Source organism: Oryx dammah, unplaced genomic scaffold, assembly GCF_014754425.2.
Source record: "Oryx dammah isolate SB20612 unplaced genomic scaffold, SCBI_Odam_1.1 HiC_scaffold_29, whole genome shotgun sequence".
Lineage (NCBI taxonomy): Eukaryota > Metazoa > Chordata > Mammalia > Artiodactyla > Bovidae > Oryx > Oryx dammah.
Window position 1 is genome coordinate 87,374,784 of NW_024070213.1, and position 27,828 is coordinate 87,402,611.

Sequence of the window (27,828 nt, forward strand, 5' to 3'; positions counted from 1 at the left end):
GCATATTATAAGTCACCACATTACATTTCCTAGAGGCTTTGTGGAGAATCAGTTCTTAATTCCATCTTCATTGATGACCAGAGAAGATATTAACTGGCAAGTGCTTTATTAGAAGTCTAAATATCCATTTACATGTGTCTAAGCCCAACACACATATGGTGTCCAACTGTGTGAGATGCAAGAGTAATGCTGTATAAAAACAGTGAGACTAAATGAAGCCTGGCAAGAGTTACAGAGGGAGAAAGTATACAAAAGGGAAAATTCCTGCTTCCAACTCCCTGTCCCTGAAAAGTGGCCTCCTTTCCCATCCTACACGACTGCAGAGGACAAGGCTCCCACACACTGCAAGGTTATTCCTGGTGACGTCAAGCTGTCTTCAGCCTGACTTTGTGAATAGAAACCATCAACAAATATAGACTCTGAAAATGAGAATCTCACAAATCACCCAAGTTAAGGACCTCTTGGTCTGGGGCTTTTCACTTATTTACAAAATATACCAGCTACAGGAAGCAGATTTTATTTTTTTAAATTACGAAATTCTTAGGTGAAGTGGCCACTCTCCAAACGCTGTTTATACTAACAGCACAATGACTAACATGCCCTGACTCTGTAGGCTTAAAAGCTTTTCGCACCAGTGGCTGAAGCTTGAGTCACGACCGAGATTATCATTAAAGCACACAGATCAAGAACCTACTGTGTGAGCTGCGCCAACTTGAACTCCGCACCTGCCACCCTTGCTTCTCAGGTCTGGACGCCACAGCAGCTCTTTCCCTGCTCCTGCTGAGAATCTAAGATAAGGTGACACACGATTAAGCAGACTGCTCAGTATCCCAGGCACGGCCTTGGGTTGCCCACACACTTTCCAACAAGAAACCACATACTGGATGTGCATGTGCGTGGTCTATCTCCCTGTCAGAAGGCCGAGGTGGGCAGAGAGGCCCTACTACAACCAAACAAAAATAGCAAGCCTGGGACCTCTGCTCTCAGCACTCGCACAGTGCTCCTTGTCACTTTGTGCCGCTCGGTAACTGAAGCATGAATTTAGGAACTCAAGATCCCTTTCAATGCCACAGGGTCGGTTCATAGACAAAAATTACTTTTTTCCCCACAGTTAACTCAGTTGAGCACCCTACAGTCTTCTGATGGAAACTCAAGATGCCTTCTTGTCCTCTATTTCTGCAAGCAAAGAACTCACCTTCTCAAGGAAGAAAAAAAATCATTAAATATCCAGTAATAAACACCAACTGTTGCTCCTAAATCAAACCATGTAATGCTTGCCCAGTTAAATCAACATCAAACTCAGGAGCCTTACACAGATGGATGGAGATGAATGGATTTAAAGATGTAAATATTCTGGCTATTAGCAAGTGGGATGATAAAGCTAAACTGCATTAAAGACAGAGTCAGAGGCAGTATCAGAAAGGGTTAGGAGCAGGAGGTGGGGGTGACATCCACTCCCAAGCCCCTGCCACAGATCTATCAAGGGAGTACAATTTAATTAAGAAAGCCCTCGAAAGTCAAGCTGTTCCACATGAAGTACTATTAAAGAAGTTGAAGGTTGGTGCATATTTCCCTCTGCTAATATCATTATTATTTTCATGGCTAAGGTCTCTTGGCCTAGCCCAGAAACCAAGCAACTGGCTGCCAACATTTGACACACAGGACCATTTCCTTTTTCGTTAATGGGCCATCAGTTCCTGCATAGGGTCTTCTTTTGCCTTCACTCACATTATACAATCCATTTGCTTCCTCCAAATTAGTGACTTAAAATGTACCTTGGGGAGATACTACAGAACAGCAAATATGGAGACAGGCCGACACTAAGCTTGCAGAGAAATAAGAAAGACAGCATCTAGGACAAAGTTTTAAAAAAAAAATCCTAAAAGGCACACGTGTGTGTGTGTGTGTGTGTGTAAAGGGGGAAAGGGGAGAGGGGACCCATCCTCTGTCAATTTGCTGAGGCAGATGGGCCCTGCTGCGAGAGCTACCACCTCCTGGGAAAAAAGCCAGTAGGTTGCCTTCTCTCTCCACAGTTACATATTAAGCCTGCAACTGTTTCCGTTCAATCTCAGATACATTCTGTTCACCAGCTTCAGAGTTCCAAGTGCAGGTGCCCTCCGTTAATCATCCCAGCTCACTCCAGAGGCACTTCCAGCAGTGATGGGTATTCCAGACAGTCAGCCTGACAGGCATTTGTGTTTTTCTTTCTTTTCCCTGCACCTTTCTTTTCCTCATCCTTAAAGACTTGTTTAGAAAGTTTGGTTTTTGTTTAAAGTAGTTTCTTCAAATAAGGGGTTAAGAGTCAGGACAAATCCAGGACTTCGGTTTGGACAATGAAGGAGACTGAAACAAAGAAACAAGCTCCTGGTGGTGGGGAAGCTGGGAGATGGGGAGGGCGGAGGGGAGCAGTGAATGACAGGACACTTTTGGGGAAATATATTTTCTTTAAAAAGGCACTGAAGGTTATCTTCCAGACAAGAAAATCAATCTCACATTCATTTTGAAAAAACTATTTACTTTTTTCCAAATATTATTCCAAATGTATGTTTTACAGGCCACTATGGGTCAGAAACATTCTATAGAAGGAAGCATTTTGATAGGCTTTGTAAACAATTCTAATAGAAGAAAAAGCTCATATTTATCTAGATGTGGCTATGCTCCATAGGAAGATTTCAGCATCCAAAGTGCAAAGACAAAATGACTGTGGCTTTTCTTGCCACTCAAAATATTGACAATCTTCCCTTACAGCCTACTCTTGTTAGTTGGGTGTTAAACAGACGGTACACTGACCTTTACAAGTAGAGCTCCAATGGACAAGGGGTGGTGGGGGGTGTTAAGCATCAGAATGAATTCAACTTAAGAATAAACTAGCTTTGACCCCAACCAAACCCAATGTCCCAACAGAGGCCCATTAGAAATAAATATAAATTGTAGTATAACTTTTACAAGGTTGTGCCACTTAACACTATTAAACCTAATCAAACCAAATTAAAGCCAAGCACACTCCCATTACTAGTTCAGTCCTCCCCATATCCTAGTTCTATGTAGGCTCCACTGTTACAGCTCAGCTCCTAACGGGGGAAGGGGAATTTCCAAGTTCTTGAAGAAGCCATCCTAAATTCTCTGCCGAAACCTTTCTTTACCCTGCCCCCCCATTTCCCACCTCAAGACAAGTCAGTCTTACCAAAGAGGCAGGGGCTTCTACCACTAGTCTCATGGAAATTACATCAGAGAAATGTCATTACATGAGGGAATCTGGCTTTAAGCCAAAGGGATGTACCTCCCAGCCTGCAAAAGAATCACAGTGAATTTCATACCCCTGTAAAGATCTCCCATCTAAGAGCTCCCAAAGAGCACAAAGTGTTGATATTACATTACTTGAGGAGAAGGAGAAAGAGATATATATAGTTTTCATAAAACCCCCATGCACAATTAAACTTGATTAAAAGCCTGGAGAATGCTAAAAGTAGTACTGCGGCTGCAGAGTAGAGAGTACAGGTGCACTCTTCCTCACAGGCAGTAAATGCTGTCAAGTTACAGGAGACACGACTTCACTTGAGCATTGGAGAAGCAAAAAAGTTGCCTTGTCGTCCTAGGTTGGTGGCAGACTTGCTTTTGCTCCCAAATCTAAAGAAAAAGAAAATGAACTGGAAACGTACTCTATAAAAAATGATAAATAAACAACTATAACATTACTTGACAATCAACTAAAGTAGGAAACCCTCAGCAACTACTTTGTAAGCCGCTCTATCACCTGAGATGAGGGAGGGGAAATACTAAAGACCTTTGCTGTTGCTGCTGCTGCTGCTGCTAAGTCGCTTCAGTCGTGTCTGACTGTGCGACCCCATAGACATCAGCCCACCAGGCTCCCCCATCCCTGGGATTTTTCAGGCAAGAATACTGAAGTGGGTTGCCATTTCCTTCTCTAATGCATGAAAGTGAAAAGTAAAAGAAGTCACTCAGTCGCGTCCGACTCTTCACAACCCCATGGACTGCAGCCCACCAGGCTCCTCCTACCACGGGATTTTGCAGGCAAGAGTACTGGAGTGTGCATTGCCTTCTCCGCTAAAGACCTTTAGATCCTTTCAAAAAGGGTATCCTTACAGCTTTTAATGTTGAGCTGCTAGCTAAGATCTAATTTAATTTTTCTTTCAATAAGCTTCAGCATGCCGGAAAGGATGTCCAAGGAAGTGACCATTTCCTGTTTCCTGAGCCAACCAATTCTACATACCTGGGAGTGTTCTTGGTGAGGGTGGAGCGGACTCTCTGCGACAAGGAACTGGATGAAGGAGTCTTGAGGAGCTGATGCTCAGGAGTGGTCACAGGCCCCAGTAAACTCACTTCAATCAAAGGTAAAACATATTTTTAAAGGAGGCGGGGCAGGGAAGAAAGCATTCTCGTAAGGCAACTAGTATTAAGCTACAAAGCCTGTTAGACACTTAAGAGCTAAGTTTAGAGACCTAGCAAAGTCCTGGGGGTCATTTTTGTCATTTTATAACACACCAGTATATTTTTTGAACTATGCAGGCAATGATCAATGAGTAGCTAACATTCGTTTTCTGACTTAAGCCATTCTCAAACTCCAAACTTCACAAATCTACCATCTATTTGATTTTTCCTGTACTAGAAAAAACAATATACTTCCTTAAAAAGCAATTTGTAATAATAAAAGAACAGGTCTCCGACGCCAGTGAAGTTGGAATGAAACCAGTCTCATACACTTTTGGTGGCAATACAAATTGGCAAAAGCCTTTAAGAAATCAAGTTGGTAAAGCATATCAAGAAACAGAAATGTTTAAAACCTTTATTTCAATTCAGTAATTCCCACTCCAAGGAATTTACCATTAGGAAAAATAAACAGGCATATACATATGTTGATGCCATCAGTATATGTAATTACGAAAAACTGAAAAAATCAGTACCAAATATAGCATATTTAAGTAAATTATAGTTTACAACCATAAAAATGATAAATAAGATCATACAGTAACAAAGAAAGTTCTCACAAAATGCTAAATAAGTACTGATTATATCTAAATTATTATATCTATATTTATAAAAATATCCATATGGGTAAAGAAAGAAGAACATGGAAAAGTAAAAACAAAGTTAGGACGGCAGAACTGTATAGCTTTTTCTTTAAGGTTAGAATTCTCAAAAACATTTTAATTTTACTAAAGAATATGTATTTCAAATGGCTCTAGCAAAGGGAAGGAGAGGGCACCCAGCCAAAAACCAGAGAGGGAGTCAGGCCCTTTGAAGAAGCACGCCTTCGGCCTTACCTTTAACATCTGGGGTCTGTGGTGTTGAGAAGGCATTTGAGTTTTCAATGACATGCATGGGGTCAATGTTTTCTTGTTCTACCATCATGAACTGACTCCAGTATTCCACGGGTAGTGACAGCAGGCGTTCTACCACCTAAAAGCCATCCAACATGTTAGCAAACTATCAGCACTCAGGGCTTACCTCTCACCAATCTGTCCTGTTTTGTTGTATGAGTTCATGTAACATAACATGCTTGCTTACCTTGGGCTGACGCTTGATGTCCTGTAACATTATCACTGGATCTGGATTGGGTACAGCATGGGCAACTATTGTAGGGCCAAAAATTTTGGCCAGATTGGCAACATCCATTTTAGTGTTTGGGCTCTGAGCCACTCTATGTAAAAGAGCATTAAATTAGAAGACTTGTCCTTCTGCTTAAAAGTAGACCAAAATATAAGATCTACAGGAAAATAATTCACCCTTCACGTTCTTCCCTAACATCCAACCCCCATTCTCTTCCGTGTGGCAAATTCCCAGACTCACAGAGACAAATCTCTGCTCTACTCACCTCTGCAAGTGAATCATGAGGAAAGCTAGTGTGTCTCTGTTGGCCTGGGGCAGCTCACCAACAGCCTGGTACATGGCTGCTATGCTGTTATCATCATCTGTGATTTCTGTAAATGAAAAGAAAGCACCAAGAGGCCTAGACTTCTTTCCCTTGACAAGAGGTTTTCAAGCTATCGACCACAAAGTCTCATCTATACAGTAAGCTTCTGAAACTTCTGATTAGGTTCATGACTGCATCAGTCTCTAGTTTCATTAACAAGTAGGATACTGGCCAACAGCTCAATATTAGAAACCAGAACTTTAAAAAAAAAAAACTCTTGCAGTTAGGGAGAACAGCTGGAAACTCATGTTTCCAGGAAGGCAGACGTATAACTGCAGTTTACAACTATCAAGAAGGTACCTTGTTCACAAAACATGTTAAGAGCCTACCAGGTGCCAGGCACTGTTCTAAGCGAGCAGCATCAAGCAGAACTTAACAAAAGCCCTTGCCCCATGCTACTGGAGGAGCCAATCAGAAAGCAAATACCTATCAGGCAGTGATACATATAATAATAAGGCAGGCAAGAAAACTAGAAAGTAATGGGAGCTGTTCTTTCTGACCAGCTGGTCAGGTGTTTCTGTGGACAAGCTATCCAACAAGAAACCTGAAAGAAACAAAGGAGCAAATCCTGCAAATGTCACTCCAGGTTGAGACAACAAGTATGATGGCCTCTAACTGAGTTGGGAGTAAGCTTGGTTATGGTCTAGGAATTGCAAGAATTTCAGTGTAACTGGCAAAGAAAGAAGGAAGGAAGACGTATTGATGGAAATGATATTGGAGACAAAACCAGGGCAAAATCATGTGGGTCTTTGGGGCCTGTTAAGGACTGTGGATTTTATTCTGAGACTTATGAGAGGCTTCTGGGAGATACTGAGGAAAGAAGGGATATCGTCCAATTTAAATTCTGAAAGGACCATTCTAGCTACTGTGTGAAGGTTATACTGTAGAGGGCAAGAGTAGAAATAGGAAAACCAGTAGGGTCTTACAGCACTCCAGGGTAGGAGAGGTCAAGACAGCAATAGGAATGACACATTTTAAATTTAAGATATATTTACAAGGCTTCTGCTGATAAGATGTGCCAATGGATTAAATGTAGGGCATGAGGTAAAGAAATCAAGGGTGGCTCCAAGGTCAAAAGGATAACCTAAAACTTGACCAAAAAAACAACAGAAAGTATGACCAAAAAAACCTGTTAGGACCCTATACAGTTCAGACAGAAGAGCACAGGGAACATGGAAGAGTTATTCATCCATCAAAGTATCTGAGCACTGTACTTCAGGCACTGCACCTGGCAAGGGACAAAACAGGAAACAGAAGAGTCAAACCTCCTGCCCCCACTGGCTCACATTTAAGCATTAAGATCTGCCCCACCTGCGGCATCCATAAAGGCCTTGTTTAGCCGAAAGGTCAGAAGGGGTTCTTTGAGGTTTCGAAGGAAGTCTTTCAGGAGGCTACAGATAGCATGGATGTCATCCACTTTGCTGAGGAGGGGTATAGTTTTCACTCTGAGGAATTTCTCTTTTAGCTCTTTTACTGTCCGGTCACAGCCTGAGACTCGATACAGGCCTGTCTGTTATCAAGATGACACTTTCAGTTAAAAACCTCTTAATTACTGATGCAAATAACAAACTCACCCTCTCCAAGGTTGGACTCTTACCTCGGTCAGCCCTCTTTGCTCAATCTCATTTACACAGTGGACAACAATTGACGGGATCATAGGAGAAGTCTGGGACACATAATCTGCCAGCATTCCCTGAAAAAGGCAAGTTTAAAGTTATTATTTATACCACTTAGACTAGCAGATGAAAACCAATGGGAAGAGCCATCCCCATCCCCAGACTAATACTGAGGCTGGGACATCATGCCTACTTTAAAATTCCTCTTCCCAAAGCATAAATAAGACTAGAGCCGCTCAATTATTTTTCCTGCCTCTACACCAGGACTGATTTACGGTCACATGTACCACACTCTCGCATGAACAAGTAATGAGATCACTAGCTACATCTCCACCCCTGCTCCTCTTACAGTCAAGGGCATCAGAAAGAGAGCAATAATGAGATTACAGGTGTGGAGTGTAATATAAACCAAGTTATTACTCTAAAAAATCTGTTCTATCCTGTAGTTACTCTTAGTAAGAAAAATTATTTAATACAACTCAGTTGACTATGACACACACCGATCTGCAGGAGAGAACTCCGTGGCTCTGTATTACAGAAAATCTGTAAAAAAAAACTACATGCATGGATAAAAACTCTTAAGATTAAAGGACTTCCCTAGTGGTACAGTGGATAAGAATCTACCTCCAATGCAGGGGACATGGATTTGATCCCTGGTCTGGGAAGATTCCACATGCCACAGAGCAACAAGGCCCATGCACCACAACTGCTGAGACTTATGGGCCTAAAGTCTGTGCTCCACAACGAAAGAAGCCCGTGTGCCACAACAAAGAGGAGGCCCACTCCCTGTCAACTAGAGAAAGCCCTCAAGTAGCAAGAAAAACCCAGCACAACCAACCAGAAAAAAAATAAAGATTAAATGGGAATCATGCATTAAAAGAAAAAAAAGATTAAAGAAAAGTAATATTTGATTTGCTGGAGGCTGAGTAGCAGCTCAATCATTTTGTTTTGATTCTTGCTAATGTTGCTTCTAATAATAATTTCTTAATGAATTGAATCAAATTTTAGAAATGAATCTAATCTTAATAGCCTAGTATGGAATATCTCTAACATAAGAGAAAGAATATTCAAAGATGAAATTATATCATGGCTGGGATTTGCTTCAAAATAATTCACTGAACAGGGTCAGGAGGAGAAGATGGAGGTATTAACAAATCAAGACTGGACATGAGTCAGGGATCATGAAAGCTGAATGATAAGAACCAGGGTTAGTTATACTCATCTCTCTACTTTTGTATATGTTTGAAATTTTACAAAAGTAGATGGGATGGGGATGGGAAGGAAGAGAAGAAAAGGAAGCGAAAGGAGGGAAGGGAGAAGGAAAAAGGAAGAAAATAAGGAAAGGAAGGGAAAGAGGAAGGGGAAGGGAGGGGAAGAAAAGGAAGAAGAATTTGGTTTAGAAAGGCTACTAATCAGACAGACAAACCCAAACCGGATTCTTCAAGTTAACATTTTATAATTTCTATTCACTATTTGAGGGAGGAAATGTACATGGCATCAATAATTTTTGAAAAAAGATGACCACAGGCTTTTAAAGGGCTTCTCTGGTGGCTGAGAGGTAAAGAATCCACCTGCGACGCAGGGTCTATCACTAGGCTGGGAAGATGTCCTGGAGGAGGGCATGGCCACCCACTCTGGTCTTCTTCCCTGGAGAATCCCCACAGACACAGGAGCCTGGCAGACTACGGTCCATGGGGTCACGAGGGGTTGGACAGACTGAAGCGTCTGAGCACAGAAGCTTTTAAAAGCTAACAAAGTCATAACACAGTGAGGGCTCCCATAGGTCATACATACTTCTCCAATCTTGACAGGTGTCCCTGTCAGGGTAGGAATACAGGGAAGTGGACAGCGGTCCCGACATTCTGGATGAGAGACCACACGACAGTCTCGACACTTCAGAGACAGCTTGCCAAATTTTATTCGCTTTCCACATGGTACACAAGATTCGGGTTTAATAACCTGAGGATGAAACAGGGAATGGTCTGAATTAGAACATTTATCATCAATCAACATTTATTAAGCACTTAGCATGTGCCCAACGGCTTTCTCATCCCTTTACACGTATTTTTTACTTGTGTAATTTTCACAATAATCTGATAGGTTTTTTTTTTTTTTTAAGATAAGGAAACAAGCAAAAAGAGGCTAAGTAATTTGCAAAGGGATCACCATACACTAGTGGAAAGAAATTGTTGGCAAGGAGTCAGAAAACCTCTTTGTTAAACTCTGCTACTTACTGTCCTGTGGCTCAAACAAGTCAGTTAAGGCCTCTGTGCCCCTGTCAGTTTGCTTGGATTTTTACCAGAAATCAAATGGGACAAAGTTAAGACGTGCCATATTCAAGCATGAACTGTGAATACATATCATGATAAAGCAAAAACTGCTTCTGAAAAGTTGCTTTCTTTTACTATCACTCACAGAATGGAAAGATACACACCCTCTCTAACCCTGGAGAGGGAGATGAGGAGGAAGGAAATTTGACATTTAACTTTACAACACTAAATATTTAAATTTGTGATTAGCAAATATTACGCCCACCATTAAAAAATTAGATGTGTCCCAAAGCAGCAGCAGCCCCAGCTTTACCGTCTTAGAGACGAAGTCGTGCAGGCGCATCCCCCCATTGCTTTGCGGAGTGCTGGAGCTGTCCGTTTCGGTTTTTGGCTCTGGCTGCCTGCTGCTCAACGTGGAGTCACTGTTCCAAGGCTGTAAAGTACCTAGAAAACAGACAACTCCAAGCTTTGTGTCTTAAGATATTTCGTTCCTTCTGAATTTTTTTTGCCACACCTTGTGGATCGTGAGACTTAGCTCCTCAACCAGGGACTGATCCCAGGGTCTTTGGCATTGAGAGTGCGAAGTCCTAACCACTGGACCACCAGGTAATTCTCCCGTCTGAATTTTAACCCCAATTCTAATATAACCAGTAGGGACTTCCCTGGCAGTCCAGTGATTAAGAATCTGCCTTCCAGTGTCAGGGGACATGGAAAGGAAACATGTCTTCCATGTTGGGAAACATCCCACATGCTACAGGGGAACTAAAGAGCCTGTGAGCCACAACCAAAGAAACCTACACATCACAACAAAGATCCGACACAGCCAAATATACAATATAACTAGTAGATAATCAGGAATCTATAACACCCAGAAGTGAACTATGCAAAACACTGTTTCCAGAGAGACAAGTTACACACCAGTGGTGTAGGTCAGGCTAGCAAGCCAAAGCAGGGCATGACAAAGACAGAGCTCTGTCCCTCAGTAAGTAGCAGTAAACTACCTAAAACATCCAGCCCCTGCCTCATGAGGGTTCTAAGAAACCAGTTCTCCCCAGATTTTACCAGTTGTTTTTACATAGGCAATTCAGCCACAAACCCAGCGGACCTGTTTTCCTTCGGCTCCGGGTCCAATATGGCACGGTCTCAATAGTGGACACAGCCTCGATGGGCCCGCCATCATTGGGAACAGTCACTGTAGTTTTAGCAACTATGGATTCATTTCCCTGAAACAAAGGCAGTAATGAGGGAAGGATAAATCTAATTTCCCTTCTACTATGGGTGGTTTGGTGTAGTTAAAAAACTCCTGAGTCTTAGTAAGGACTTAAGCCCCCAGCCCCAAATACTCTTGAAGTTGAAATCTAATACTTTCAAATAAAAATACAGGTCACAGGGGTATACACGCAAGCAACTGAGAACAAACATGAAGCTGATGTTGTTTACTGTTCTATTCAGATGGATAATAAGGATCCTAGTACAGAGAAAAATTTTCACCAAACAGCTCTTTCAAAATAACACTGCAATGTTGACTTGGGATTTTTTATGCTTGGGGCCACTACACTTTGCTATGTTCAAGACCACAATTCTCTCAGCCTAGTTATTCTTACTTGGTCTGCAGTGGAGCCAATGGAACGCGTTTTCTTTACAGGTCCAGGTGGACCATCCACGAACTGTCGGCTATTCGAGCGCTAGAAATGGGGCAAAAACCAAGAACTTTAGTGTCAGATAGGAGATCTGAAGCACAAAAAATAAAATTATTCCATTAGACGACTTGGATGCAAGTCCTAGGTACCAGAGCTGCAGGAAATAACAATGTGCTCTCTCTCACAGCCTATTTCCACAAAAAGGCCCTCAGTGCCCTAGAAGAACAAGCAAGCTTTGGAAAAATTTAGATGGCAGCACCAGAAAAAGTAGAGTGTAATCCTATCTAAGGACATGAAGTCCTAGAAACATATTAAGGACCCTAAACAAGCACAGATAGATCTCTGTATATCCCATTATACACACATTTCATCTGAAACTTATATTAGAGCACAAAAGTTCTGCATGAAAATTCATATGACATCTCAAAACAAACTTAAATAGATCCTTTTCCTCTTCATGAATGAACTTAAATCAGCTCAGAATAGTGAAACAGGCAGGACAGGATTCTGTCCTGAGTTTACTACCTCTGCTGCTGCTGCTGCTAAGTCACTTCAGTCGTGTCCAACTCGGTGCGACCCCATAGACGGCACCCCACCAGGCTCCGCCATCCCTGGGATTCTCCAGGCAAGAACACTGGAGTGGGCTGCCATTTCCTTCTCCAATGCATGAAAGCAAAAAGTGAAAGTGAAGTCGCTCAGTCGTGTCCGACTCTTAGTGACCCCATAGACTGCAGCCATCCAGGCTCCTCTGTCCATGGGATTTTCCAAGCAATTATTACCTCAGGGAACATCAATACTGCCCCCACCCCCAACATGGATTCACTTGTAATATGTGTTTAACACCAGCTAGAGCAACATGTCAGGAATGCAGCACAATGGCAACATTTCAGAGGAAACTCTTTTATTGCTACTAAGTAAAAACAGACACACACACACAAACCCAGAAGTAAACAAAACCATACATACCCTCTTTTCTCTCTTCTTCAGTTTCAAAGTCTTTACCAAAGAAGAATCCCAATCCTGTTGACAATTATACTATATTAATTTCCTTCTTTGGTTAGGCCTCCCCTAAATCCTATGCAAATACATTTACAGAAAATTTTAAAAACCTCCTGAGTCTGAGTATCTAACTCACAATTCTCAAATGTTATAGCCATAGTGCTGTGGTAAGTGAACATGCCTTCTTTCCAAAATTGAAGCTATTATAATAGAATCAGGAATCAATACCACAGAGGCAAGAAAAGGTTAAAGAATCAACTTCTGTCGTGATTATCTTCAGTACCTGGTCCTTTGTTTCTGATTCTTTTGGTAATTAGTTTTACAACTCACAGAATGGTGGGCACTATACTAATGGTTCAGATGTGACCCTTGCTCATAAGGGACGGCTACCAGCTAATCCGATGTTCTATACAAGGTAGCCACTTTGAAAGTTCTAGTTTAGAATTCACATCTCTCAATCATCCTTCCTCCTTGGGCCCTAGAAAAGTATTCATTTGTCTTTCACTGTGGTCTAGTTTTACTTCACTCACTTCAACCATTTGCATTCATCTTTAGTAGCTACCTATGACCTCCTGACCCTAATAGTCTCTGAAAACACAAAACCCCTAAACAGTTGTATATATTATAGCTTAGCTAAATAAATTTAACCTTTCCAATTTATGGTCAAGTAATTTAGCTACTGATTGTTTGATTCAGCTTCAGTTACAACAGATATTACACCAGAGGTCTAGCTCTAAAATCAGCTAGAAATATATTCTAGTTTTATTACAAAATCCCAAACTGTGTCATTCCTTATTCCCAAAAGGTGATACCTAATATTAATATCTACGAAAGAGCAATTACTGCCCTAGTCAAACTCTGAATTTGGACAGAAAACTCTTAGTCTATGTAACAAGTAGTTGTCATTTGTTTTGCTATCATCAAATGACCAACTACCAATAACCTCCTGATTTATTGTTTTGTTTGCTAGCTTTCCACCAGTCAAACAGGAAAGCTACACAAACCAATAAGCTGCAAGTCTCTGGAACAAAGACTGAATATCAGGGTATGACCTTTTATGCAGAACCACCACCATACATTACAAGAAGGGTGCTGCCCCACAACAGCAGGGTAACAAAGGGCTCAGACAGTTGAACCACTGCTCATCAAGGTATTATCTAGTGCCTGGAAACTTTCATCAGCCTCTGGGCTGAAGTTCCAAGGCACTGGTTTCCTTCTAATGGTGAAGTATGACTAAGTTTTCCTCAAGAACTAATTTAATTTAGAAATAAGGCACACGTCTACTCTAGCCAAGAGCAGCAAATAAAGCCTGCCTGGATAGAGTCTTGATAATTTTTTTCCCCCCTAGCTGGGGTTTTAAAAAGTCAAGATGTAATAACCAATTAGTACAGGCAGCTCACAGATTCATTAAATAAATTTAACCTCATGCCAAATCCTAAATTCTATATTCTCACTTCCAAAGGCTAAATATATAAGCCAATTTCTTTCAGGCTTGTGTGTATTTATATTTTAAAAGCTAGTCAGTATCTATAACATATCAACTAATAAAATAGTAACAAGGGAATTTCAGAAGAGAGGACAGAAGAGAGATTCCTGACGGAGCAGCATTAAGAAAAATAGATAATTCTCAGAAATCAAGTGTTCATTACCAGGGATTCATCGGTCTTGTCAAAGCTGATATCGGATAAAATGGAACCAGATTCATCAATGGTTGACAGTCTAGATGAGTGAAATAGTAGTTAGAAACAAGACTGTGGAAACTAAAATCCACCAACACCGGAAAAAGTCACACTGGTCAGGTAACATCAGCAATCTCACAGCAGCATCTTCCCTGTGGAGATAACTACCAGCTCAAACCCTAGCTGTGGTGGGCCGCTTTTTACGGTTTTCAAGGGGGACTGTGTGTGTGTGTGTGTGTGCACACGAGCACACACGCAGCAGAGTTGCTATTTCAGCAAAGGTCTCATAACAGCAGTTGAAAGTTACAGTCAGGGGTATAGGTGCTGAGTCTATACTACAGGCTGCTAAAAAGTCACAAGGCAGAAGAGTGAAGTTCAGTTTGATCCCAACTGTGGTTGTTTTCTACAACAGAGAGAATTACCCAGCATTAGCTTTCTAAGAAATTAAGCCTGTAGATCTTCTTAGTTATAAAGATTCCCATAAAACAACCAGACAACAAAATAAATAGCTCAAAGAGTGCCTACCTTTCCCTACATATTGTATTGGGGGTGTTATTCAAAGCTTGGCTGAGACTATTTTAAATAGTGGTGCAGGAGAACCAAAACTATCATCTGGTCTTGGCTCACAGAGGGTCTTTCTAAACCAGAACTACGAGAGCTCTCTAGAGAGCCAACACTGCAAGTACTGCTGAACTGCCACTTCCACCTTCAGGTTTCTTAGCAATGGGCAGGATTACCCTTAATGAAAAAACCTAAGATAAAAAAATAAAACAGGAAGCCCTGCACCTTTCCCACCCAGCCTTCCTCCAAAGTCTTTTTCTGTTTTATTTAGCACACATTCCAAAAGCAGTATATCTAAGAGTTTAGATAACAAGAACTTCTGAGAGCTGTGTTCCTGTGATCAGGTAACAGATGCAGTTCCCCCACCTTTTGTTCCCAGCATTGCCACTGGATGGGTGGCCTCTGTTGAGAAAAGCCAGAGCTGATTTTTGCTCTTCACTTAGTTGAATGCTGCCAGATGTGTCACACATGAGCATCTCTCGAATCAGCTGAATCTGTCTTTCCTACAGACCAAAGCAGAGTAAAACATCCTAACTAACCAGAGGAGAAAGCTTCACCTTAAATTTATGGGACAGGCAGACCAGGAGACATTAAAATACAGCATTATGCAAATGAACCTTCAGGAAGGCTGCTACACCAATAGCATATTAATTCACATCAAGCCCAGATTGCGTCTCTGATTTCTGACTGGTAAAATGAACTCTATCTAGAATAGTGAGGTTTCTGCTACAAGACTTTTGGATCAAACCGCTAATTCAAGAGAAGAGAGGACTGCAAAATCAGAGTCCCAAAATAGATTTCACAGAGCAAAAACACTTTAGTGTCATCTTATCAGGACAATTATTGGCTTCTACAGATCAAAGCAGCCACCCACCTTTCTAAATGGTGGAGCAAAATGCATTAAAATGGATACAAAGCTGTGATGCACTGGAACCAGACGATTTGAGCTTACAGAGGCGTCTAACAGTATACCAAGATGGATTAGTCCCTCCTAGTAAGGGCTTCCTTTGTACCATGACCCACTCTGGAACATCAAAATGACAGTGCTCTATGTCCCAGTGTTCATACTGGTTGAACATAGCTAGCCCTTTTATCCTAAATTAAGAGCCGCAATGAAGACTTAAGAATTGTCCTGCTTATATCAATGACAAAGTACTAGCTATTACTATCTTACATGAGGATGTTCTAGGTAGCATTTATAATCAACAATAAGAAATAGATCAAATATCCTAGGATTTCCCTGCCTTTCCCCCTAATTCTTTAAATTCTCATTTGAAATCTGCATATTAAGTAAATGTTTAAGATCTAAAGGAGAAAAAATTTTTAAAAATTTAAATTTCAACCTATGAAAAATAGTATTTCTAGTTACAATTTCAGCTCCAATCATGGAAAAACTGCTTCTAATTCTTTAATGAAGAAGAAACTGGGCACCCCCACCGTCACAGTGCTAGCAGAAAAACAATACACACCAGCTTCTCACAGTCAGCCTCAGCTCGCTGTCTCCGTTTGATCTCTACATCCACCTGATTGCGTGCATGTTTCAGTTTAACATCCAGAGCACTACGTTCAGTCTCTGCTTTCATCAAAAGATCCTTGTATTTGCCCAGCTCGTGGTCTGTTCTCTGCCACTTTTTACGAAAATCTTCAAAGTCCTTTGCCAACTGGATAAATTCTAAGAAAAGGGGGAAAGTTTAATAATTCAAGCACCAAACAGAGTATAAATGCTGTAATATATGAGTCCTCCAGTTAGTTTTACTCCAAACGCATAATTAAGGGACCGGCTGAATTATGGGCAAATCCAGCTGAAAATAACCAGCAGCAGATCCTGGATATATGTTCATCACTCTGGTCAAGAGTTTTGTGAGGAGCAACTCCTATTCCAATAGGCCACTTACTTTTGGCTTAGCCAGTGGCATCTGCTATGGAATAAGTCACTCATTAGTCACCTCCCTCCAGATGTGCCACTAACAGTGAGAGCTCCTGAACAGAAGGCAATCAGAGGAGGATGCCTTTGGGGCAGCTGTCATGCACCAGGACAGTTAGGCCATAAAACAAAACCAGCCTCCTTGAGAGTCACACGTTGCTGCACCAAAGAGGCGTTAAACAGCACATTCAAATGTAACTGCTGTAATATGCTCCAGTAGATGTAGATTAATATTACAGATGTCTAGGCTGCAATCGCATTCAGCTGTATAATTATACAAATATTGATTTGAAAGTAAAGAGCCAATTTGCTTTTGCTATTTAACACAGCCCTGACGGGTATGTAAACATTCCATACACAGGACAGGAAGAGAAGATCATACTAGCTTTGGATGACTCACTGATAAGAGGAATGTGGACTCTTTTCAAATGTCTGCAAAGGAAACATCACTTCTAAGGCAGCACCTCAAAGCATGACAACCCTGGTGGCATCCATTTTTATCACCTGCAAAGACTACTGCAAAGACAATGCTACAATGCCTTGCTGCTGCTGCTGCTAAGTTGCTTCAGTCGTGTCCGACTCTGTGCAACCCCATAGACAGCACCCTACCAGGTTCCCCCGTCCCTGGCATTCTCCAGGCAAGAACACTGGAGTATGTTGCCATTTCCTTCTCCAATGCATGAAAAGTGAAAAATGAAAGTGAAGTCACTGAGTCGTGTCCAACTCTCAGCAACCCCATGGACTGCAGCCTACCAGGCTCCTCCATCCATGGCATTTTCCAGGCAAGAGTACTGGAGTGGGGTGCCACTGCCTTCTCCGCTACAATGCCTTACCATTCTAGTTAACCTCAATGTATCTCTAAGCCATCACTCCACCAGCATCGTGGAGGAACTTTCCAAGGTGTACATCTGCTGCTGGTCAAATTAACCCAGTTTACAGTGGAAACTAGGCCAAATTCACACAAAGCTAGCAGATTCTCTGGTAATAAGGGAGGATTTCCTATTCGAATTTAACATAAGAGCATAGAAATAATATAGTGCTTTTTTAAAAGAATTTTAATTATTTGACCAAATTTCAAACTTACAAATTAGGATAACAGTTCAATCTAGAGAAACTGATTCTGACACACAAGGAAACAGGTTTTTAGTAAACGAGTCTAGCAAAATAGGATATTATGACCTAGTTATCTTACATAATACAAATATCAAGGATCTCAAAAAGTAAAATATATTATTACAATTCAAATAGTTGTAAATGATATACTGGTTTAGTTAACAGTTTAGAACCCATTACTAAGGGGCTTTTTTCTCCTTAACTGAAAAAGAAAACAATATATCCTTTTGCAACTTTAAATATTTTAAAATTATAGATTCACAAAGAAAAAGTTTAAAAACAAGAGCTGGTTCTTTGTCACATTTACTCTCATGATTCACCAAGCAAGGAACTTATTGTTTGCATATTTTTCAATGTATGTAATACTTCCCTTTTTCAAAAATAAAGAACAGGAAACACACTTTCCATAGTTTAAAAGCTTTCTAGTTCTACACTGTGGTCAGTGTTTCTAAATACAGTGCTGCCTACACACTCAACTATTTCCTGAATTGAAAAACAATTTAAGAATGAAAAGATTTTCACTTGACCTAATTTGCTGGTTAGCTTGTTCTTTAGGATACTCCTTGAAAAGTCTTATTTGGGGTTTAATTCCCATTCATTGTTAAGTGGCATATATTACAGATCAACTGAACTGGACAACAGAACTGAAACCAAATAAAGTATCAGTTCATTTAAAGGAAGGCATTCTTATTTTAATACAAATGATTAAATACTTGTTTATATTAGACCAAAACCAGAGCATTTGCATACATGACCAAGATATTACTATACAAAAAAAAAAAAGAAAGGAATGAAGTTACTATGATGAAAAGCAAGAGTAAGGAGTCAGGGGACAATTAGGCATGGGAAGAATTCCTAGGCTCTAAGACGATAACAGACTAGAGTGGTTGCAGTAAAGGAGATTCTAGAGTCTAGAAGACATTAAGTCATTTTAGTTCCTCAAAAGCCAACATACCAAGTTAGGGATTCAGAGAGGGTACAAAATGTACCTCTACTTTGTAACAGAAATTAAGGAAAGACAGAAATTTACTTATAAAATAAAGGTTCCTGTAAGAATAAATATCTTGTATTTTTACAGCATATTTTTTCCACAGTTATTTTCACAACTTAGTATCTCACTTATCTCCAAATCCTTGTGGCAAAATTCCTATCTCACAGACAGAAATAACAGTTAAAAGCCAGCACTAGTTACTGAGACTCCAAACCTCAAATTCCTCCCTCTGCCCTCACATGCCATCAGCTGCCTCCTCCTAGAGATTTTCTGCCCATTTCCATGCTCACAATCATCGCTCCAGTTAGGGCTCCCCAATGCCTCTTTCCTGAGCTAGGGCAACCACCTAATCAGCCTCCCAGCCTCCACCTCTAATGCAGCCACCACCTCTGGCAGGGTAACCTTCCAAAAGCATGGCTCTGATTGTCATTCCCCACTTACTCTTATTCACCTCACATCCCACATCCTCTTGCCTCCACTCAGATGTCTCCCTTAACACTCAATGACCTCTTTTATCTCTGTCTGTTGGGATCCTACCCTATATCCAATTGAAGGCTCAAGTCAAACCCTAGTTTTTTCCATGAAGTCATTTAGTCATCCCTTTCCCTCTACATGTGCTAGAAGTTGTGATAGGTTCTCACTGAATATGGGCTGACTAAACCTGAATTTTAAGATCTCTTCCCCACTGGACTCCAAAACAATCTGTCTTCTGAGATGATGTGACCTCAAAGAAAAGCCTAATTAGTATGCCATCATGGTTACTGAGTTGGTACCAGATGACAAGGTCATGAAACAGTTATTAGAGAAAAGAGAATATTGTTTTGAAAGGGCTGTAAGTAAATGAAAGCTATTAAAGGCATGAATCAAATTAAAGAAAGCATTGAATGGCACAAGCAACACACTATAGTAAGTGCTATGAAGATTCTTAAGACCTAGTTCTTGCGTTACTTTTATACCAATGAGACTGACTTAGCAGCAACACCCACTGAATTAGGTATTCATGAGAATCTGAAATAGGAGAGGATGGTAACACAAAGAAAAGCTGGTGAAGAATAATTCCCTTAGATCACTTAAGTCAGAGCTATCAGCTCCACCTTTCTTTGTCACTAATCTACTTCCCAGAAGACTACTCTATCACCACCTCCTCTGCCTCCCTAGCTCTCCACCCAACCTCAAACCTTTATTACTAAGCATCAAATATATGAAGTAGGTGAAAGCAGAAGGATTGTCCTTCCTTCAAAAAGAAATCATGTCATTTTTCTCCTTTCCAATTGAAATGTTTTATAGAACATAGGGAAAACCTCAGATAAAAAATGTACACGACTAACTCCTCTAATGAAAAAAAGCCAAGTTTGTTATACAAAAATGAAACTGGAAACTAATGCCAACAATTTAGTGAAAAGAGAACCTTAATAATGAAAAAAATCTGAGTAAAACCCATTTAAAAATAACTACAGAAAAAAAAAAAAGTGACCATTTAGAATCCATGTCCATGAAGCTTTGATCACAAATAACTGACCACTGTTTTTTTTCCTTAGGTAACTCAAAAAGAAAAACAATTTTGCTTGGCTATATAGAAAGCCCAAATCTGAAATCTGTTTTTTCTTTTCTCACAGGCCAGCTCAGAATGACTTACGGAGTTCATTTCCTTCACTGAGAATCTCCACCCGGCGTACAAGCTGCTCAAACAGATTCCGCATATTCAGCATCGTAGTATCCATCTTTCTGCCAAGAAATCAAATATACATTAGGGGTCCTGCCATCTCCCTCAGACAAAAGATTCAGTAGCAACCCAGCACAGTGATCAGTGACTAACATCTGGACTCATCCATGTGTAAGCTACCACTATGAGAATCTCAAGTCAACAACGGATGTTTTGTGTAATCCTTATTATAAAAACAAAGTTAGAATGTTTAAGACTCATTTGAAAATTACAAAAGCATTTCAGTCCCCTGAATATAACACCCCTTCCTGCCTACTTCTTTTCCTCCACTCTGCAATCACTTTGGAGCTGAGAAGAAAACAATCAGGGACAAGTATGTCAGTTTATTACTAGGTGATCAACTACTTAGTCAAGCCTAATGATTAATATAACATTTTCGCCACTTGAATCCTGCTGTACTTTGAAGACTTTCAATGTAACTTAAAAGGTTTATTTTTAATTTCATTTTTAGCTAGTACCCATGTGGCAACTGCCTTTTAAAACGCAGGACATGGTCAGCACATTTCCTACCAACGGCACAGATGACATCACACGAGCGATTAAGTGGGGAAATCGCCAGCTCAGCAGCACAAGAATTATTTCTGTAATGCAGGGCTCTCTGCTGGACTGCATGCAGGGACTATGTCTAATAAATTTATACTAAGTATAGGCAAAGGATTATGTTGTACCACATTCTGGCATCAAGGAGACAATACACCACCTTCACAGCTAAAAGGGCAAAGGAAAAATCATTTGCTACTGTGTTCTGTAATAGTGAATTTCAAGCTTCATATTTCCCCCCTAAAGACTTGCTGATACTACATTAAAAATGGTGTCCTTACAGGCAGTTCTGTTCCAAATAGACTTTAACTGGGAACACTTTGAGGAAATAAGATCTTCATTTAACAGTTGAGAAAGAAAGACATCAGTGCGATGTTATGAAAATTATCAAGGAAATGAAATTAAACAATCAAATTTCATTTGAAACTTGAACGTCCTCCGAAACACCATTAAAGGCTTCTTCTTATGTTCTCCTAATCATCCCTTGAACGTTCTAGTCCAGGTCCTCTTTCATGCAGCTAAATAGAATTTTAAGAGCTCTTTAATGAAGGATTAGTAACTTTACAGTGTTTGTAACACTGTACTATAAGCTATGAGGGCAAGAAAGGGGAGGGGAAACCAAGGGAAAAAGGAATATATAAACATTAAGATATTTTCTATTAAATGCTACAGAATTACTCATTTGTACTTGTATGATGATTGCTCTAATAGCAAAAAAGCTTTCAATTCCAAGCTTGGATGCAATATATACCTGAATCAGGGCCGGAAACCAAGATTTTCAAATGGCAATGTATCTGTTCCAAGCTACATAATAATCACAGCAAGCTGCTAAGCAACCAGACCGACAAATTTATTACAAAGCTCTTTCTCTAAACTAAAAACAAAACTAAAAGACTAGTATTAAAACTGGCAGGAAAAGATGCAGAAGTCACAGAGATGCCCATGGGTTTTACCAATATGACCAAAAAAAGGCAAATACATCTCTGTGCTACAGGGCAGAAACAGGGATAGGGCGTTCAGTAGCCTATTCAAATGAATTCGTTTGGCTCCCAATAAAAATGAAAGTCGGTGGTCAGTTTTAATATGGGGTATTATTCGTGTCTATCATCTCTTCCCTCATCTGTATAATCTGAGAATGTATAAGAGTGAGCTCAGTACACAGAAAAACTTCTACTTCACTAGGAATGCAGAAAAGGTTCAATCCCTGGGTTGGGAAGATTCCCCTGGAGGAGGAAATAGCAATCCACACCAGTATTCTAGCCTGGGAAATCCCATGGACAGAGGAGCCTGGCGGGCTACAGTCCATGGGGTCGCAAACAGTCAGACCCGACTGAGCACACAAGCAGGAAAGGAAAATCTGACAGTGCAACTAGAATACTGAAAACTGGTTATTAAAAAAAAACATTCAGAGGACTTTTACGACTTAAATGACAACAATCTGATTCTCCGTCCCCTTCAAGAGAAATTCTTTATTTTCTCAAGTTCCTCTATTCTTGTTGCACTATTTTCTTTGTGTACACCACTCCCTAGAGTGAGCACTGTGTGGAGGTACGGTTTTGAAAACACAACTTGATTCCTGAAAAGACTAGACACAGAGTACCTACTTGGGGACGTCTCACCATAGTAACTGTGATCTCACACAACTACCTCAATCTACATTGTTCTCCTAACACGATGCCTAGTACCTAGGAGACAGCTGTTTGAACGTATCCAACTACCCCATTTGAGTCATTACATTGCTACAGACAGCCCCCCATTTCTCTGTGGCCCTCAGCTCTCCCCCCAGACTCAATCCTATAGCTCTCAATTCAGGATGACCTGGATGCTGAGCTTGATTTTGAAAACAACCTTCCCTCACATATATTATCAACTACTCTACCCACTGATCTACCCTAGTCCTCCTCCTCCTGACATCCAACTTTGATTTTCTTATTTTTATCATTCTCCCACTCACTCAGTTTCAAACCTCAGAGTCACCTTAAGTTACTCCCTTTCCTACAAATATAGTCACCGAACTTTGTGGAGTCTTCTCTCATGCATGTTACAGCCAGCCCCTCAACACTTGCAGGTCATTAGCATTCACTTCCACTGACCTCTCTGGTCCCAATCTTTCCTCAACTGCTTTGCTTACGTGGCACATTCACCTTGTACTCTATCTTAACTTCACCAGCTATGTCCCAACTAGACTCTAAATTTAAAAGGAGAAACCTTACATTTGGCACTACTATATTGCAAAGACTCAGTATTTGAAAAAAAAAAAAACTTGATAAATTGAAGTCAGAGAACAAACTCATGAATGAATATAGACACATTCCCCACCATGATTTAATTGTCAAAAGCATTTCCATTCTACCTGAACATGTTTAATACACATGAAAACAAAGATAACAGTTAAATAAAGGTGATAGAAGCCCTAGGATAAACTTTTAGTTCTTTTATTTACCTGTTGTATAACCATGGATAAGTCACTTAAAATTCTGAAACACATCTATAAATGGGAACAAAAATACGTGCCCTATTTGCCTCACAGAATTCTACAAATTAATGGAGATGAAAGTTTTATACTGTATAAAGCAAACCTCACAATAAGACTATAGAGTATTAGAGTGGGTATAAATTTTTTGGTTTTGTTTTCGTGTGATTGTTGTTATTTACATCCTAGAATAGTGATTAGCAAACCACAGCTGGACTTCAGATCAAAAAGGGACAAGACCGTAAAACTTGACATGGTCTAGGCTCTTAAACAAGCTCTTCTACATGAGCCTCATAGCATCTGAGAAGAGTTAGCTTTTCCTCTAACACAGAATTACTTTGGGCAATCCAAAATTGCACCAGAAAATATAAACCTCTTCACTTTATATGCTGGGGAACTGTGTATTTTTATTAATGTTCTATAGAAGTGACTCTCAGGAATTATTTATAGATGACAAAAATATCGTTCTGTATCAGTACTAACCCTGATATCGTGACAAGTTAAAATTTACTCATTCTACTCAATATCAACTGAAAATGGTGTTAATTTTCCTGCTGGGTCACATTTTCACCCTCATGAATACTTGTTTATTTCTCCCCCTTTATTATTTAACTCATAGCTAGGAGATACACTAATGTGAAAGGAAACACAAACAAAGTCATATTGTAGTACATTGCTGTGCAGCTGTAAAACAGCTGTCACTTTTTCACTACAGAGGCGGCTGTCTTCTGGGAAAGCTGAAATGATCCTTGTGTGTAGCAAGGAAATCAGTTTGTGGAGCACTTTAAACAAAAAGGTGCTAGAGAATTTCAGCTGTTATTGATGAGAAGCCTCAGAGGTGGAGAAGTCACTATGTTACAGATTCCCAATCTGTGAGTATCCCTAAGGGAGCAATTTGGCATCACCAGGAAAGAGTCTCAGCTTGATGTGATTGCTTTGAGTCCCCAATTTAATTTCAATCACCCAGCCAAGAGAACAGACATCATCCTTCAGAATAACAGACTATTACAGATCTTACTGCAGAGTATCCTGGGAAAAGTCTCTATCCTCTTCTTCTTCCTCCTACAAACAACATTATTAAGAGACCTATACATCAGGTTTTAGATGCATCAAGAGTGTTAAATATTGTAAGACAAAACAATGAGTTTTTCAGGAAAGAGTTTTAATGAAAAACATTCTCACAAACATTACTAAATCTGGAGAGTCCCAAGAAATTAACAATACCAGTTCTCTGCTGCCAAGGAAAAACATCCCCTAAGACTGTCTCAATACTACAAAATGCTTTCATATGAAAGTATTTCAGAACAATTCTTTTTCCCAAATGTCCAGCTTCTGCTTCACCATATCAAAGCCTCTATTCAACTGGCAGGCAGAAGGAATATCTTGAAACCAAATGTTCTCATGAGCAAGTCAACTGCAGAAAGAGTAAACAGAACATCTTCAGTCCAACATGAATGAAGACTAAAATAAGAGGGAATTCCCTGGCAGTCCAGCAGTTAGTCTGCACTTTCACTGCGTAAGGCCCAGCTATCCTGGTGGGGGAGCTAGGATCCCACAAGGCCGTGCAGTACAGCCAAAAATTAAAAAAAGCAGAATGAGACAAATTATTATTTTTATTTTTCATAAAATCATTACCAGTTCATTATACTAAGTTCTCCTTTTATTTTTTCTTCTGTGAATTTTTTCCATTCCGAAGTGTTCCATTCTTCAGGGTCTAATATAAGTATTATCAACTTACGGAAAACGTTCTGTAATCATTTTAGTACAAAACAACCTCTTTATTATCTAAAACACTCATCTGGCAGATATAAAACACTGCCTCATACTGTTAGTTTTCTCTGTTCAGAAAAAAGTAACATTTTTTTAATGGTGAAACTAAAACCTCACCACCCTGAACTATATGCACCTCCCTAAGTAATCTTTGCCCATTATGCATTCATATTTCACAGAACTGCAATCAGATTTATATCTTGTCTTACTTTTTTCTACCATGTTTCCATTAAGTTGCAAGAAGTTGATGAACATTTATTTAACTGTTCTCTTCCTTGAACTTTTAGGTAATTCTGTTTACCTCTGCTTTTATGGTCACTCCCTCACTTTCTTCAGGTATTTATTCAAATGTCATTTACTCATACAGATGGCCCATAAGCACATAAAAAGATGTTCAACATCAATAATTATTAGAGAAATGCATATCAAAATCACAATGAGGTACCACCTCACACAAGTCAGAATGGCCGTAATTTAAAAGTCTGCAAATAACAAATGCTAGAGAGGGTATGGAGAAAAGGGAACCTTCCTGCGCTGTTGGCAGGATTATAAATTGGAGCACCCACTATGGAAAAAACAGAATGGAAGGTCCTGAAAAACTAAAAACAGACTTGCTATATGATTTGGTAATCCCACTCCTGGGCATATATCCAGAAAAAAAAACAATGGCTTGAAAATATATGCACCCCAATGTTCACAGCAGCACTATTTACAACAGCTAAGACATGGACATGACCTAAACGCCCATCAACAGATGAATGGATAAAGAAGGGGCATGTGCGTGTGTGTGTATATATATGTATATGTGTATATATATATATATACACACACACACACACACACACACAGTAGACTACTACTCAGCCCTGAATGAAATGATGCCATTTACAGCAACATGGATGGACCTAGAGATTATCATACTAAGTAAATCAGAAAGAGAAAGACAAATACCATATGACATTGCTTATATGTAGAATCTAAAATACAGCACAAATGAACTTATTTATGAAACAGAAATGGAAAACCAACTTATGGCAACCAAAAACGAAAGGAGGTGGGATAAATTAGGAGTTGGGATTAGCAGATACAAACTACTATACATAAACCAGACAAACAACAAAGTGCTACTGTATAGCAGGACCTGTAATAATCCATGGAGAAAATCCATAATGGAGAAAAATATGAAAAAGAACATGAATGACTTTGCTGTAAACCAGAAACTAACACAACACTGTCAATCAACTATACTTCAATTTAAAAAAAATTGTCCCATTGTTAACGACTCTTTCAAATTACACCTTTCCCCCCAAACTCCTGCTCAAAAGCATTTATCCACATCTAACATATTTACATATTAACTGACTTATTTGGTTTATTGTTTGTCTCCCCAATAGTTTAACTTCCAAGAAGGCAGAGATTTTTGTTCACTGATGAGCTCCTGGTGCCTAGAACAATGCCTGACATTTGGCAAATGATGACAAAATATTCAGTGAACGAATAAGCTGAACATCACTACGGAAAGTGTTTTTCTTCAAGTGGCCATGTTCCTTAAAAATGCATTTCCAAGGCTTGGAGCACCAAGTCAGACGGTAAAAAAAAATCTCTTATGACTCTTGATAAATGGTGCCAAAATATTTTCTAAAAGGGCCGGACTAACGTACAGTATTCTCAAGTGTAAAGGCCTACTAGATTCACCACAGTTATCTAAGTTCTACTAGCACAAATAAGTTGCAAGCTCATTTAAAGCCAAGGAAGACTGTCTTGTACTTAATTTTGCACTGAATACCTGTTGAATGATTAACCTATAGGAAAGGCGTATTCTCTAAACACTTTCAATAACTCGAAAGCTCACCCACCACATTAAAGAATACGATGACGTTTGTTAAAAAAAAAAAAAAGCTTATCTTCCCATCCACCCCACAATCCTATACACTCCCTCCTATAGACTCCCTCTGTTGAGAGATGAACAGGGATGTACGTGAAAGGACAAAGTAAGGCCTTGCTGTTTCTAAGGCTGAGATTTTAACGAGAAAGGCGAATGTCATAATTTCCCGAGACTCACACAGCCCACTAAGAAAGAGGGGCTCCACTCCAAGCCGCCTCGGCCTCTAGAACACCAGGGCTTTTCCCTCTGAAAAAGTTTTGTTCCTCCGAAAAGAACCCTCGAAAAAGTCTTGCTACCCCACCTACTTTCTGTCTTTAAGTGAAATCCATTTCTTTGGGGTAGCTTCTGCCCTGTTGAAGTCACCATCTCAAAAAGACGCCCCCGGCTTTCCATAAAACATGGCGCCACGAAAGAAACCCCCCACTCCCTAAGTAAAGCCGCTCAGGCAGCCCGCGCCCCCGGCCGGAGGAGGGCCGCAGAGGAGGAGCTGTAGGTGCCGGCCTCCCCCTACCCCGACCTCCTGGGGGCCACAGCTCACCACCGGGGACGCCTCCCTCCCGCAAAAAACCCAGCGCCAGAAACACCTCTTCTCGCAACCCCCAGCACCCACCTTGTCGGGTCCGCCCGGCCCCACCCGGGCGGCTTTCTACTTCCCTCCGCGTCTCACCCAACGGCGGACCAGCACCCCGCCGCCGGGCCAGGTTTGAAATCT

The 27,828-nt window shown here is 40.3% G+C and overlaps 1 protein-coding gene across 2 annotated transcripts; it reads right to left on the reverse strand.

Annotated features, from left to right (window-relative positions):
* Window positions 1-2,494: 2,494 nt before the first annotated feature.
* On the reverse strand, window positions 2,495-27,828 carry RACGAP1 (Rac GTPase activating protein 1). Of its 2 annotated transcripts, none has more exons than XM_040234062.1 (17): window positions 27,727-27,828; window positions 20,362-20,450; window positions 16,167-16,369; window positions 15,064-15,200; window positions 14,107-14,176; window positions 12,425-12,478; window positions 11,423-11,503; window positions 10,924-11,041; window positions 10,132-10,262; window positions 9,343-9,507; window positions 7,530-7,625; window positions 7,244-7,442; window positions 5,834-5,939; window positions 5,527-5,659; window positions 5,283-5,418; window positions 4,232-4,340; window positions 2,495-3,627 (listed from the first exon to the last, which is right to left on the reverse strand). In XM_040234062.1, the coding sequence occupies exons 2-17, from the start codon at window positions 20,444-20,446 to the stop codon at window positions 3,552-3,554; spliced, it is 1,899 nt and encodes a 632-aa protein (XP_040089996.1). In that variant the 5' UTR covers window positions 20,447-20,450; window positions 27,727-27,828; the 3' UTR covers window positions 2,495-3,551. The 2 variants fall into 2 exon arrangements, with proteins under 2 accessions (XP_040089996.1, XP_040089997.1); XM_040234063.1 differs by having other exon boundaries at window positions 20,362-20,446; window positions 27,727-27,826.